This window comes from Globicephala melas, chromosome 3 (assembly GCF_963455315.2).
Source record: "Globicephala melas chromosome 3, mGloMel1.2, whole genome shotgun sequence".
NCBI lineage: Eukaryota > Metazoa > Chordata > Mammalia > Artiodactyla > Delphinidae > Globicephala > Globicephala melas.
The window spans coordinates 83049240-83064907 of record NC_083316.1 but is presented as its reverse complement, the minus strand read 5'-3'; the positions used below and the strand labels follow the sequence as shown (position 1 = coordinate 83064907).

Genomic DNA, 15668 nt, shown 5'->3' with positions numbered 1-15668 from the left:
TGATCTATGCTCCACCTTGTTCAAAAATGCATTAGCAAGGGATTCTTCCCCGGCCCACAATTTCAAAGCTTTTTCCATAGCTTCCCGGCAGAGTCTTGTAAGAGGCAGACATGCAGCAGGAGTCATAGTGGGATTAGAATTCCTCCAGAGTCCTCTGTTTTCCCTTCTGCCTGCCACTGTCTCCCCTTCCCTCATGCTCACCCTACTACTCCTTCAGTGGTGGCGAGGAAGGAGCCCCTTGTGTGTGTACGTGTACAAGTGTGGAGCGCGCATTTCACGAGTGCATGACCTATGTCTAGTAACACCCACCTGTCTGGAACTAAGCTATTCAGAAGCCACACCAAAACGGATCATAGCCAGGGTGGAACAACACAGGAGGGCAAGAGGAAATCAAATCTGAAGGTTACCAAGTCCAGGCACTTGTGTTCCCATGATTTTATTCAAAAAGTTCCCTCTAAGGGTTTCAGTTCAGAGTCTGTTTACCCTAAATTTATAAACAATTATATGAAATTTAGCTGCCTAGATTCCATATCATCAATGTAGTACAAGGCAGAAGGAGGCCTGTAGGAAATCAATCTGGCAACATGAAATCTTTTTCTAAACTAGGTGTGGTCTTGTTTGCTTCTCAACCCCCTCTCTTATTGCACAGACTGTACTGGCTCATGTAATTACAGTTACTGTTTTATTTTCAATTGCCCCCATAGGATGCAGGCAAACTTTTGTTCTTACTCATCTTTGCCTCCATGCGCTGCTCTGTTTGAATTAAAATGAGTTGAAGTGGTAGCTTGACAACAGAAGAAGTTACATAAAATAGAGAGAAGCAGATAGAAGAAGGCAACAAGCCCAGTAAGATGAAAAAACTCTATCTACTCCTAAAATTTGGAGGGAAATAATTGTGCAGTAGCTGATAGCCAGAATGATATCCCAAAATTATGAAGGAAAGGGAGAAAGGGATAAGGAAGACAACTAACATTTATTGCCAGTCTGCTCTGTGCTGGGCACAGCATTAGGTATTTAACATCTGCACCTATTTTAATTTCATGAGACGCATTATATATTTGGGAAAGATTTCTGTCCAAAATGTTTTAAGGCTATAGTACTTAGAGCGTTAAAACCTTAGCTTTCTGGAAAACTTGGCTACTGAAAATGATTTGTTCTTTAAGGTTTCTAACTAGAATTTTGTGATCTGATTTTACTAATATAACCCCAGAAATTTGGAGAAGAAACTTCTTAGAGCTCACCCTTACATAATGGAGAGTCAAAAACAGAATCCCTCGGTTTCATTCATCTCATTTAGAATATAAGTATTAAACATTCACTCTAAGGAAAATGAATTGTTTAGCTGTACTCCCAGGAACATGCTAAACTGTAGGTGTACTTTGAGGGCTGTGATGAAGGAGTAGAAGCAAGCTCTGGATGTGTGTGTGTGTGTGTGTGTGTGTGTGTGTGTGTGTGCACGCATGTGTGTGTGATCTGTATCCTTAATAATACCTGTTAGTTTTCTTAAATGCACCAAGAGCTTAAGGACAGTAAATAGTTTATAGCATGGAAATTTTGCCAACTCAAAGACAGAGATTATGCACTTGGGAAGAAATTCTTGCCTCCTTTTTAAGATATCAGCTCCAAACTTCAGTTGGTGAGTGCAAGAGTTTTCTAATTTGAGAAATGAGTTATTGTTGGAGACTAGTAAGCTAATGCCGGAAACTCTGTAAAGAAGAGGCCACTTTTCTTGATTCCCCTGGGCCAAAACACCTAGAAGAAAAGTGGCAAATTTCTGCAACAATCTCAGCAGAATTTTCTCTATGGAATAAAACTCTATAGAAAAAATTTGGCAATGAAAGAAAGAAAGAAAGAAAAAGGACCAGGAGGAATCTCTAAATCTCTAGTTGCTGCTGTTCTAATTTCCTTAAGGGCAGGAACTTGGTCTTACAGTTTATCTCTGTATAACTGAACTATGAATAATGAAAAAGTCTGTGGAGAACAGGAAACAGAGCATAACTAGGAAAAGTCCACTGGCAACGTGACAGACATAAATACAGTTCTGTGTCTAAACATAACAAGAAATTTTGACACCCTTGAAAAGTAACCAACATATTCTTTATATTATGGGCAACTATGGCAAAAGGTTGCATTTAGGGGAATTTATATCACTTTAAAGCCTTTTATGGGAACTATAACGATAGTAGCTAACATCGAGTGCTTACCAGATAACTTTATAGGAACCATTATGATCCCATTTTATAGATGAGGAGGTCAGAGAAGTTTAGAAACTTGGTGAGGATAACAAAATTAGCAAGTGCATTGTCAGGCCATCTGGTCTTAGAGTTTAATCATGTAACCAAATACTATGCTTATACTGGACACACATTTCTAATTGGGTTATATTCTGTTTTCCACAGAATATTAATTTATAAAATGTTATAAAGCTTACATTTAAAAAAGAACTCAGGGCTTCCCTGGTGGCACAGTGGTTGAGAGTCCGCCTGCCGATGCAGGGGACACGGGTTCGTGCCCCGGTCCGGGAGGATCCCACATGCCGCAGAGCGACTGGGCCCGTGAGCCATGGCCGCTGAGCCTGTGCGTCCGGAGCCTGTGCTCCACAACGGGAGAGGCCACAACAGTGAGAGGCCCGCATACCACAAAGAAAGAAAAAAGAAAAAAATAAAAAAGAACTCATTCTGGCCTTCCAGAGCGCCTTCCAGGCTCGCCCTGGCCTCCTAACACCCCAATCTTTCTTCATAAGGCTGGTAGCTTTCCCATGCACTCAAGCCTAGGACTGAAGTGAAAATCTGATCAGGTTACTGCTGATAAGCACTCTGGGTGCCAGCTCTCTTCTCCTTTCTTGCCACTTACCCCTTTGCATTTCACCCTCCAGTAAGGCCAAATCACCAAGAGTTCCTTGCGGACATGAGGCTTTTCACTCCCTCATGGCCATGCACATACCTCTACTTCATCGGGAACACGTCTTACCCCTGCTCCCACTTATCTGCAGTCTCCTGATCACCATTCAGATCTTTGCAATGGTTCCATCTTCTAAGAAGCCTTTCCCAGACAACGTCCCACTGCCCTTCCAGGCAGACCTGTTCCGCTCCACCTCTCCACGGCCTCCATATCTGGGATGTGTTTCTATTACTGCCTATAGACGCACTGTTCCTGTGCTTGTCTCTCCTGCTAGAATGTACTATACTCCTCTGGGCAAGAAGATCAGTATACCCAGCACTAGCCCAGGTCTGACATTATGATTGACATGGCATTTAATAAAGTTGGCTCCTTTTAAATGACAATTTACAGTTTCACATTCTGCTCAATTTCCAAAACAAACAACAACCAAAATAAAACAAATATTTTGGGTATCCCACAGACCTATCTTTTCCTACTACTAGGCCTCCCAGTCCAAGATATAACCAGCTGGCTTCAGGTTATGTTCTCTCTGATACTTTATCACATGCCAACAAATTTGAGAAGATATTTTAACTTCACTGTTGATGCTTTATTAAAGAGAAGTCCTAGGCTTCTCAACTCTCTAAAACCTTCCCTATGTGGAAAAATGCTCATACCCTTAAGCCAAACATTTTCCCACTTTTCAATAGAGTGCAGTGATTTCCTCAGAGTGTTAATCTGCTTCTGATCTATAATTTATATTCTTAAAAATATCATCATTAGTTCTAATACCATGAAGTTCAAATCTTCACTGACACTAAGATGATTATGTATATATATATATATAAAATACATATATAACATATCTATAATGCATTTTTAATCATTAAAAGATATGCTATAATTCCACTTCTAGGTTCATCTGGAGATAAGTGTGTGATCACAGTATAGAACCTTTTTAAAGTGTAAGTCACTTCTTATAGCTAATCAGGCACATAAAGATTTACTTTAACTCTTTTTTGTCAGGAGGGTATGAGTGGAAATGCAGCACACAAACTGGCAGGTACTGGCAGGTATCTAACATAGTGCTTATATTTGTGGAATTTAAAAACATGAAGAGAATGTTATAACATTGTAAAGGAAAAAAAAATCACATGATCCTGTCTCTCATGCTTATTGACTGTTTCCTTTTATTCCTTGTTCCTTATAATCCTTGGAAACATACAAGCATACATATGGTTTTATGTAGTCTGTATAAAATTTTATGATTTGCTATTTTTGTTGTTATACCATTTATTTAATTAGTCCCCTACTAAGGGACGTTTGTTAACTTTCCAGGTTTTCATATTACTAGTTAATGGTATATAAATAACTGTGGGTAGGTAGCTCATTAGAAAACAAACCAAAAAATCCAACAAAACCCTTCCTTTAGTTTAGGATGAAAGCCTAGAGCAAGATTTTAATGTTTTATATAAAATGTATATAATATGATAAAGTTGCTTTCTAAAACACTGCACTAATTCACAAAGCTCCCCAAACTGTAGCATATTCATCTAAGCCCTGGCAGTCCTGGGTTTTATAATTCAATCTCCACTCACACCCAATTAAGTAAACGCAAAATGCTCTCTCGTTGTTTTAGTGAGATCTGATATTTTCCCGCGTGTTTACTTACTATTCTAAGCCATGTATAGTTTAAGGCACAAGATAGTATCTAATGCTACTGAAAGAATTATACGGGTGAAATTTTTTTGTTTACATTTTTATTACATTATCATAAGATCTATGAACTATAGGTCCTACCTCATATGCACCTTCTTTTAGAAAAATGGTTCTCAAAAAAGTGAAAAATGAAAAACTAGTATGAAAGTTTCTAATCAGTCTCTTATAGTAAATAACTATATATTTATATATTAAATATCAATACTTTTTAATTACCCCATATTAGACATAAATTATAAAATAAAATTAATTCCTCATCGGTAAGAAGTTAATTTAAATTAAATTATTACAGTAATATGTTTTAAAAACTAGCATATTATATGTATCATCCATTTCCCCTGGGGTATCAGTATGGTATCTGTTAGGAGGTACTACAAAGCTCAGAGGAATTAGGCTAAAAAGTCAAGTCTAGGGTTCTATAGAAGGATGGAGAGTAGGGGTGGGGTCCTGTATGTGTGGACACTACCAGCTACTTTAGTTGTGGTAATTGGGGAAAGCCTTCCTCACTTCTTTGGAAAAATAATAGTCTTGTCAATGCTTTGGAAGTCAGCAGTCTTAGAATCTGCCTGTTCCCCTGATAGCAGATAATTTGTGTCTTTGTTTCTCAAACATGAACTTTATTTATTCCTCTGTTTTCAACAAAACCTTGGCTCAGCACTACAATTAACAACTTAAGATTTTAGGTCCTGTTCCAAAAATGGAAAGCTATTTATACATAACTCAAAGCATAGTTTTTATAAAAAACAGGTTTTATTTGGAAGTTAGGTTCATGAGCTGGTCCACAGAAGCTTGTTTAATCGATAATATATCTGATTGTAGTACTAATTATAATTTTTCATTATATAAATTTATTCTTTTAAAAAATTTTATTGGAGTATAGTTGACATAAATTTATTCTTTCTAACATCCTTTTCCAGAGGAAGACTGCATTTATTGTCCCAGTCCTGAATGCTGAGAACCTATGGAAACTTTCAGCATGGGGTGCTCTCAGCAAAGGCCCCAGAGGATATTTCATAGGCAGAGATGGATGTGTACTTCTAAACTTAGTTGCTGGATAGAAAGCTAATGCATCTAGAGAGCAAAATGTATTAGGTTCGTTTGTAGAAAAATTGTGTTAGAGAACTCAAGAAAACACGTAGAGGTCAGCAAGACAAAGTAGAAAGGCTGACAAGCCAAGAAGAAGACTGCTTAACATTTACACTCCTGTGAACACCAAAGTGTGAACCTGGAATGCAGTTGGAGTTTGACTAAATGCAGCAGAAGGAATAATAAGCCCAGTCTTGGTTGCCTTAGGAACAGGGCCCCTTCCTCATGTTAATGATTCTATGATAAGAAAAGGAGCACTTAAACAAAGTGTATGGTAATATGGGTAGACCAGCAAGTGTCTAGGGCAGTGTTCAGCAGCCTCTATGGAGTGGGTGGGGTCCGTGCATCGGTGCAGTGGGCAACAGATGAAGTGGCAAGTGTGGATTACAGATAAACCACTGACATGAACCTGAGCATTTGAGAACTTTTAAAAATTTTTTAAAAAAGAATAAATTTATATAATGAAAACTTATAATTAGTACTACAATCAGATATATTATCGATTAAACATGTTTTGTGTTACAAAACATGCTGACTCTCCAGTGGCTTGCTTCTAGTAATATAAATAAATTACTAGTCCCTAGTCTTTCTGACAATGTTGCTAAGAAGGAATCTAATAGGAGACGGTGGATAAGATAATACATTGGAAAGGAAGAGAACCCTGAAGTCAGCATAAGAGAAAGCACAGTAGGATGCATAAGAGAATATGTGCATAAGAGATTATAACTTTCAAAATAAAAGTCATTTCTTCAATAGTCTCAAATTCCAAGAGACAAAAGCAGCTGTTTACTAGTGGGCAGAGGGTGTAGTCAATTCTTCATTTTATTATATAGAAAACAGTATATATATTTTAAACAATATAGTACTGAAGTTCAGCTTAGTTCCAACATTTCAAAACTTACCTCTAAAAGCACTAATATCCCCATAGTGTACTTGTAGTACAAAGTACTTGCTTCCAGTCTCTCCTCCAACTCTGAATCCAACACCTGAAGATATTCAAAAGAAGATAAATTAATATTTTAGAAATGGAAGTTAAATAGAGCTAATCAAAGGTTGCTGATCTATGAAATCCAAAGGGAAAGAAAATAGCACATAATATATGAAATTATGTTATATGAAAATGGAAATAAACTAGGCATTCAATGAAAATCTCTGATATAACCTATCATTCCTTCTCTAAGCTCTGATAGAATTACACTCATAGTCTCCACTTCAGAACCAGAGTGATCACTTACACTTTAAGAGGACAATTCATTCATTTTTCAAGAAACAGAACAAAACAAAACAAAACAAAATTCTGTCCCTGTTGATTACATAACAGACATACATAAACCCATTCTTTCATTTTGTTTTGTATATACTCATATTCATTTTTATTTTCTGATTGAATATAGGAAACAGACTTCTTAGGACCATCTCAGGAAATTGTTTTTCTTCCCATACAAAATCAGGTATCTGCAAAAATATCATTGAAGAAACCAATTACCTACTAGATTACAATGTCAATAAAGTTTTGGAATCTGAAGGGTGCCTAAGAGTCTTACTGTTAGTAGAGTTTGCTAGTAAGCTAAAAAAAAATCTACAGAGAAAATATTTATAGACAGAGAAAAAAATTTTTTTTAATCTTCTCTAACAATGGATCTTAAAAACATCAACAAATCTATGACAAACCTCCCTATTAGTTTCCAAACTTGTTTGATAGTGGCTGCCTGGTAAACTCTAGAGAGGATTCTGACACTCATTTGAAGTAAAGCAAAACAGAAATCAAACTATTGGGTGAAAGAGAGGCTCAAGGATGTATTGCACAATGCATGGAATATAGTCAATATTGTGTAATAACTATAAAGAGAAAGCAACCTTTAAAACTGCATAAAAAGGTTAAAAATATTAAAAAATTTAAAAATTAGTGCAGGCATGAGTTAGGGAGGCATCACAAGATGCCATCCCTCCATCCCTAAACCACGGCAGTCTTATTCTGTTTCAGAACTATACGTTCACTTTGATACTAAGAAAGATCCAGGTAATAAAGGAGAGTCCGTTAATTCACTCACACGTTGGAAGCTATGAACGGTTTAGAGGTGAATTCAGAAAGCCAGCTGAGGTCTGGCATCACATTAAATACCCAGGTTCCAGGACTGTTAAAAATCTGTCTGCTGAAATGGCAATTTATTTAATTCCTAGCTCTCTTGGCTCGTGAAATGCTCCTGCTGTCAAGAACCAATGTGTCTCAGGCCAAAGGTGGCTTGAGGTATACTCGTTATTTTCTAATTCTATCTAAACTGTTGTGTGAGCCAATTACTTATCAAACAGAGGCAGAGAAAGAAGAACAACCTCAATGAAACCTTTTCAATATAAAGCAGGCAATAAGGGTACTTTTTAGCGTGAAATTGCAACATAGAACATGGTCAAGAGCTGTTGGAAAGAACATATAATAAAAAGTACGTTGGAATCAAAAACGAAGCAGTTTAATATAAGGCTATCCAAGAGGCCTCAGGTATACCTTTGGGGAGTCTGGTTGGGGGAGCATTTCTTGCCCAGGCATATAGAATATTGGCTTTATCTGTACAGGTTCCTTCATCACAAAACCTGAAGAAAAAAAAGTAGCTATAAGTGAAGATTCAATTAGTAAAGTGCATAAATCTCTTCCCATGGGAGGAGTGGGGAGGGAGAGGTTTTTGAAAACAAGGTAAAGAAAAGTACATCAATATACCATCATTATAGTCATATCAACTTTAAGACTGTAAGGGACACTGGAGCGAAGAACAATTTTATATGTGAAAAAGCACCTATAAAGGGAGATTTGTTTGTTAGTTGCCTGATGTGAAACAATCCTGTGAGGTAGATATACAGTTTAATTCACCATTCTTGGAATGTACTCTATGTAATCAGGTAGAAAAGTAAGCATTACACAAAGGGTGTGTAAACCAAAGCCAATGCAGTGGAAATTTGGAAGTGGATTAAAAGAAACATCATACTCATTTCCCATTTGGGGATCGGTGGCATTTATAGTCCTACCCTTAGTAGGGTGAACAATACAAGTATATCCCACTCACAGGGTTCTTGTGGCTTTTTTAAAGTTTATGAATACGGGTTATGCCATTTATAAATTGTTTCAAGTCACTTAATCTTACAGAGCCTCAGTTTTCTCTCTTGTAAAACAGGGATAGTTATACTTACTTCAAAGAGTTGTTCTATAAAGTAGATGATATAGAAATGAAAGCACTTCATAAACCTCAAAGCACTATACCAGGGTTCTGCATAATTTAACAAAACATTCACTTTATCTAAAGACTCACTGTTGAGAGGCAGTGTTATATGCTCAAAGGAGCACAGGCAGAAAGACATCTCTGGAGTTGAATCCCACAACCTCCCCTTAATAGCTGTGTATCTTGGACATGTACATCAGCCCTCAAAGGCCCAATTTCTGTGTGGAAACCTCTCTGATGGGGAGTGGTGGTGGTAATACGTGTAAGTCACCCAGCACAGTAACTAGCACGTTGGTATCTATATGGTAGATCCAATTTCACAAATGGTAAGCTGTCTGACTCCAAACCACACATTTTTTTCCCCATTACACTACATCTCTTAGTTGGTTCTGTTATATAATTTGACTTGTTCAAAACACTGTTGGGTGACATTTTCATGTCGCTTTTATATATTTGTGTTTTGAGAAACTGGCACCAAGCAAGGTCAGAGTCAGGAGTTTAGGCAGATCTGAAAGGTCTGAGGACCGTCAAGGACAAGGACAAAAACAGCTTCTTGGCCGGGAGGTTGGCTCACACAGGAGAAAAAGTGCATTGCCCATGGCCTGGAAGGGAAGTGGAGGCAGACCGTGGCAGCTTCCTAAACAGGTTAGAAACTGAGCCTAGAAACCTGGAGAAACTGAGCCTAGAAACCTGGAGAACACCCAGGCCATGTCAGAGGCAGGGACTCCTAACATGCTTCCTGGTTACAGCCAGAAATGGTGGGAAAGGATAAGCAATAAGTGCAGACAACAGTTATTCATCTGAATAAAGGGCCAGGAACCAGGAGGTCCCTATAAGGTTATATTTAGCAAATGCTCTAGCTTCTCTAAATCGGGCTGTAGAAAGAAATTGGGTAATGTGCAATGTAAAGCACATCACCCAGTGGTTTCTTACTGTTCACTGTCAAAAACGATATACTTATGATGCAGGATCATTAGCATGTGAGACACGTGCATTGGAACAAATGTCTGTGACATCCTTGTGCCAAGTGTGCTAAAAAGCTTGGGGTATTGGACAGTACACAAAAGCGGAATTTCCCTCCCTGGCCTCATGCTATAATAGTTTAAGAAACGAGATTGCCAGATGCGATGAACTTGGTATCTCACTGCTGTGAGCTACTAAAATTTAAAGATCTTGATGGCAATTTTCATAGCTTTCAACAAAGATCATAAATATACAAGTGCTTAACAGCAATGTGATGACAGTCTTAGGTTAAACAAGATAATTGCTTCCTCTGATATGGAAGTCAATTCAGTGTATGACTAGAAAGAACCAGAATGAAATATAACAGAGAAAACTGGTTTAGTAAAATTTTCTAAGCTACATATTTGACTGTGTCATTTGCTGGCACAAATTCTTTCAAATGTTTCCCAAAAATAACACCAAAATAAAATCTAAACATTGTAGTATAACACATGAGGCTTTTATGATCTGGGTCCCCGTTATATCCCCAGGAAAAAAAACCCTTTTCAGTCATGCCAAGTTGCTGCCAATTTCTAACTTCTCTCTTCTCCACTGTTCTCTTTCTGGAAAACCCCTTCTCCAACTCTCTGCCTGACAACCTTGTTCTCACCTTTTCATTCAAGATTCACTTCAACTCTTCCTCCTCAGGGAAGCTTTCTCTGATGCCCGTCCCACCCAACTTGCATTCTTTAACCATAGCACGCATCCTAAGTATCACCTTGCTTATCTCCTCTCCAACCAGACTGTGTAGACTTTGAGGTTTGGGTCATATCTTTCACCCTGTACTCCCAGCACCTGCAGCTCTGCCTGGCATTTAGTAAATATTCAAGAAATGTTTGGGGAAGTTAACTTCTAAATACATTTTTAACTTTTTATATACAAACACTTAAATAATTGAATTGGCCTAAGTTTTATTGTACTGTCAAGTATAACATTTAAAAAAATATTAAATGACAATAAATTTGAATTATCATTTGCCTGGAATTCTGTACAAATTGGCTCATACTCACTCTCACAAGTCATTGCAAGTAGGTTATACTTTACAGCTGAATAAGCTCAGAGACTTTAAGTAACTTTCAAAAGGTCACACAGCCAAGCCATGATTCAAAGCTCTGGCTGTCACACTCCCTTATATCTCTATTCATGAGACTGACTTACAGGCAGAGACTTCATGGTATTATATGAAGATCAGCTTTGATGATTACTCTCATACCTGAACTAAGCTGCAATTCGAGTATGCAATTCTAAAATCAAATTTTAGATAAAATAAGTTCTTATTTGCGAAGAGACAATGTTTCATGCTCTCAACAGGTTTGGTAAAAGAAGAGCTCCAAAAGCAAACTTTGATTTGATTTTAAAATCCTGTTATATAATTTTAAAAAAATTGTATAAACTCAAGGCTGAGTAAACGATGACTCACTGGAGGGCCCTGGGATACTGAAACTCATTCTAAAACTTAATGAGTGACAGGACTAAGTGAAGAGGAAAAACAAGAGGTCAAGAGAAATGAGTCCTACAATGGATAACATAAAGGAGTGGCAAAGAACATTTGGATAAACTCGCCGCATCTTTTCATTTTCAAATTTCCATTTCCCATTTTAAATGGAAACAGTGTCACATTTTCTCCACATAAAATGACCAACAGAATAAAGGCAGTATTGCATATGTTGGCTTTCCAAACAGTGTCTTGTAAAAATAGTGAGAATTTTTATTATTCTTATTGAGAAGAAGAGTATTAAGGCTAGGAAACAAAGCAACCCTTGATCAACGGCTCTTGTAATTTCAGGCCTCATCGACCAGGTTTCTTATTCTTATAATTCTAACAGCTACTCCTAAAGGCTTGTCTAGATTAAGCCAATTAATTGTGAAAAGATTCACATAGCTCCCTAGTGGTTTTTTAGTATTCATAGCAAAAATGATGAGAATTAACATTTGAAAATAAAACTACTCTGGATTCTTGGACCTTTGCTATAGAACCTTTTCACTTCTAATCTATGGGGAAACCATTCAGATGGCATGGATATTTCCAGACTATGCCAAGCTCTGAAAAGTGCTAGCCTGTCATTTTGAATTATCCAAATAGAGCATAATTGACTGTTAAAGTACTCCTCTGGTTCTATCTGTGAAAGGTTAGTTAAAACCCAAGGTTACTCAGAGAAAATCAGAACTGATAAGTCATTTCTTCTTTGGTCTGAAAAAACTTGTTTTAATAAAATGGTCATGCCCTAAAGTTAAGTCTGTACAGTCTTCAATTACAATTTTAATGCATTAAGCATCTAACAGAATCACAGGAAAATTAATCCAAAGTCAGAAAGTTTCTTTAAGAAACACACGTAAAAATCAATGGCATATGTGGAATGTCCTTACTTTTCAAAATTACATCCAGCGTGAGTCAGGTATTCAAATTTCATTAACTGCTCTATAAACCCGCAGAACACATTTCCCAATTCAGACAAATGCTATGTGAATTTCAATGCAATGTGTATGCATTAACATAGTAATTAGAAGGATACTTAATGGGAAAACTAAATAGGAGAGGTGATTAAAAGGCTCCAGCCTGAAAAAATAGCACCACAATATCTAGGCATCATCCTCACTCCCCACCCTACCCCTCTCCACCAACAGATCAGAGAGGCTCTAAAGTCCACAAGAGCAGAAGGTATATCTGTTTTGTTCACACCAAATTCTCAGTGCCTAAGAATGCCCTTGGTACGTAGTGGATGGTTAATATATATCTTATTAATAAATGAATAAAGAGAATAGTTACCATTTATTAAGTACTTCTATGTGCCAGGCACTGCACCAACCGTATTACTGACATCCCCTCACTTACTCTTTGTGATGGTCCAATCAGGCGGGATTAGTAGCCCCATTTTATAGATGAGGAAACAGACCAATAAAGATTAAATAATTTGACCAATGTTTATTACAACTATCAAGTAGTAGAACTGAGATTTGATCCCAAGATGCTCTGATTTCAAAGTTCTGGCTCTATATTAAATGTTATAGCACTGTGCTATAACACTGCCATCCTATTTAACATAAATACTCATCTTGTGAGAAAATAATAATGTTCAAAATTATGTAATGCTGGTTTCTGTTTAAACTCTCAAAACGGTTACAACCATGCCATTCTATTTTATTAAAGTTGACACTAGTTCACTAAGAATTGGTCAGTTGCTAAGGAACTCCTATCAACACCTCTATTACAGGCACCTAAAACTTAGACGAGGAATATGATCATTGGTGACCAGAAGTTAGAGCAAGATGCCAACTCTATTTTAATGAAGATTCTTTATACCATTCAGATATGCAGTATAATAATATGAATCTATTACAATATTAAAGGAGAAAAAGGAAAAGGATGCAATTAATTTTAGCCTAGCAGTAATTCATGTCTAAACTTTGCTGCTACACTCAAAGACACATTTTATAGTGCTTAGAACAAAGGGTAGCACAGATTTTGGAGACTGTGTTATTTTTATTTATACTGACAAGGAATTTATGTATGTTAAACTTTAGAAGTCTCATCATGGCAGAAGAAACAGAGGGGATTGCAGAAGACATGCTGTGAATCTTGCTGTATAGTGTATGGATGACAGGTAGCTAGGATGTGGAGAGGGTGCATAAAGGCAGTGTATGCAAATACCATTCTCAACCAAAGAATCATTATCATCATAAGGGAGGCAACAAAGCTGTAGACTTTTCTGGAAAGTGATATCACCCTTAAAAAAAGGTCATTTAAATGAGTAACCAAGCAGGGTGTCTCACATACAGGACTCTCTCTCTCTCTCTATATATATATATATATATATTTATATATATATATTTATTATTTATATATTTATATTTATACATATTTATATGTTTTAGCTACTTTTCTCTTTCCCCTCATCAGCATCTGTAACCCTGTGAAGACAGTGGCATTTAAAAAGACACAGCAGGTGGTTAATAACTAGAAGCAGTTGAAAGGGATCTTAGCTAAAGCTTCATAGGATGGTAAAGCACTACTGCTTTAGCTTGAGAATGATTCCAAGTTAGAACAGCTGGAAACAGCCTCATCTAACCAGCTGGGATTCTTCTTTTCAAAAAAGATTCAACAACCTGTAGAAGCCCCCTTAGGTTTGTAAACAGTAGCTGGTCATAAGCATCATTAGAAATAGTTTCCAAATCAAATATTAATTAATAAGACTGAAAACAATAATTTTAGCTCTGCATAGATTTTGTCAAAGTACAAGACGTAATACAGAAGAAGCCCATTCACTTTAATCACCCAGTATTGTGAACACACAATCTTGGGGCTTGCAGTCATAAGTTGCCTTAAGCCCTAAGTCCTCTGCTCAGCAGAACAGAAAGTGCTTAAGACTATACAACCTCACATCACAAAGAGAAAGTGCTCCAGAATTACTCCAAATGCCAAAACAATGTGTATAAACAAAACTATGATTTTCAAAGCTTGAAACTCTGAATAGCTAACCACTCATTATTTTTAAAAAATGATTGTTACAGTAAGAATAAAGAAAGGTATTCATTGAATAGATAAATGGATATTTCAATTTCCAAGGTCTCCTAAAATTTACCATATTTTCATGGAGAGCAGGAATAAATTTTTAATATCTAAATTACCTAGTTTTCAGCACCTCATTTCCCTACTGACTCCAAAAAGCCACAAAGAGCATCTGCTCAGTTATGGCTCACATTCAGCCAACAAATCTGGGGAACTTAGAACTGCTACACCTTGACTTAAGTCTGCAAGCACAAATGGAGTCCAACAAATCGTGCTATTGCTATGCTTGCTCCAATCCTGGTGCTATTACTTTCCCTTGGTGCCTGGATGCAGTAATTGTCTCCTCCTTTAAAAGTCTGGGAAAGAAGGGATGAGACTTAATCTGACAGGTACTGCTGCCTTCCTGACATGGGCCAGCAGAGCTGCTGCTTTTCCATCAGCTGGTCCTTATTTGCATCCTCGAGAGGTCTGTTAATTTAGAATTGAGCACCAGGCCCACTCTAACTAGAAAGGGACCACCCCACAGTATATTAAAAGGTTCACATCAATGTATGCAATTTAAATGCACATGCATATAATTAACTAGACACATTACCAGTGTGAGCTGCTAATTTGGAACGAGACACAAAAGACTGGATGGAATATGTGGAGAAAAAATAACTTTAAAATTAAAATGACTAAATAATGAAAACTGCTTCATGCTGTGTCTACTATTTTCATGTGAACTTAATGTAACTGTAAATATATTTTAATGAACAGTAGAAAGAGGCAATTACAAAGAGCAAAGGAGGGCAGCACAACAGTAAAATGTCATTAGAATAGCTCTTTGCCGTCATATTAAAAGTGCTGCCTGAAGACAGGGGATGAATTATAACTTCATAATTTCAGGGGGGAAAAATGTTTACTTTATTACAGACACACACCTATTTGCCAACTTGCTGGCAAGAAAACAGAAAACTAAAGTGAAAACGGGGAAATCCTAGCTAACAAACAGAAAAGAGAGGAAATCTGAGCTTGACGCTTTGGTTGTCAACAAAATAAATTAATCAATAGTGAATCTAAGAAAGAAATGGAAAATTTTATTTGAGCCAAACTGAGGTTTATAAGCTGGGAGATGGTCTCTCAGAGAGCTCTGAGAACTGTTTGGAAAAGGTCAGCATATATGTGATTTTGGTGCAGGGAGGATGTGCAATCAAGCACACATCTCAGTGGAAGGTTGCTGCTAGTCACAAGGAACAGACATCTGAGCTCATGGTTTTAATGCTTTT

General features: G+C 37.1%; 1 protein-coding gene across 21 annotated transcripts in view; it reads right to left on the bottom strand.

Moving 5' to 3' along the window:
* The window catches only part of PAM (peptidylglycine alpha-amidating monooxygenase), a 280433-nt gene that overhangs the window by 81272 nt on the left and 183493 nt on the right, over positions 1 to 15668 (bottom strand). For all 21 annotated transcript variants that reach the window (XM_060296067.2, XM_060296058.1, XM_060296059.1 and 18 more), the window contains 2 exons: positions 8186 to 8271; positions 6588 to 6671 (listed from right to left, as the gene is read on the bottom strand). In XM_060296067.2, coding sequence (XP_060152050.1) covers positions 6588 to 6671; positions 8186 to 8271 — 170 coding nt within the window. The remainder of the gene's footprint in view (positions 1 to 6587; positions 6672 to 8185; positions 8272 to 15668) is intronic.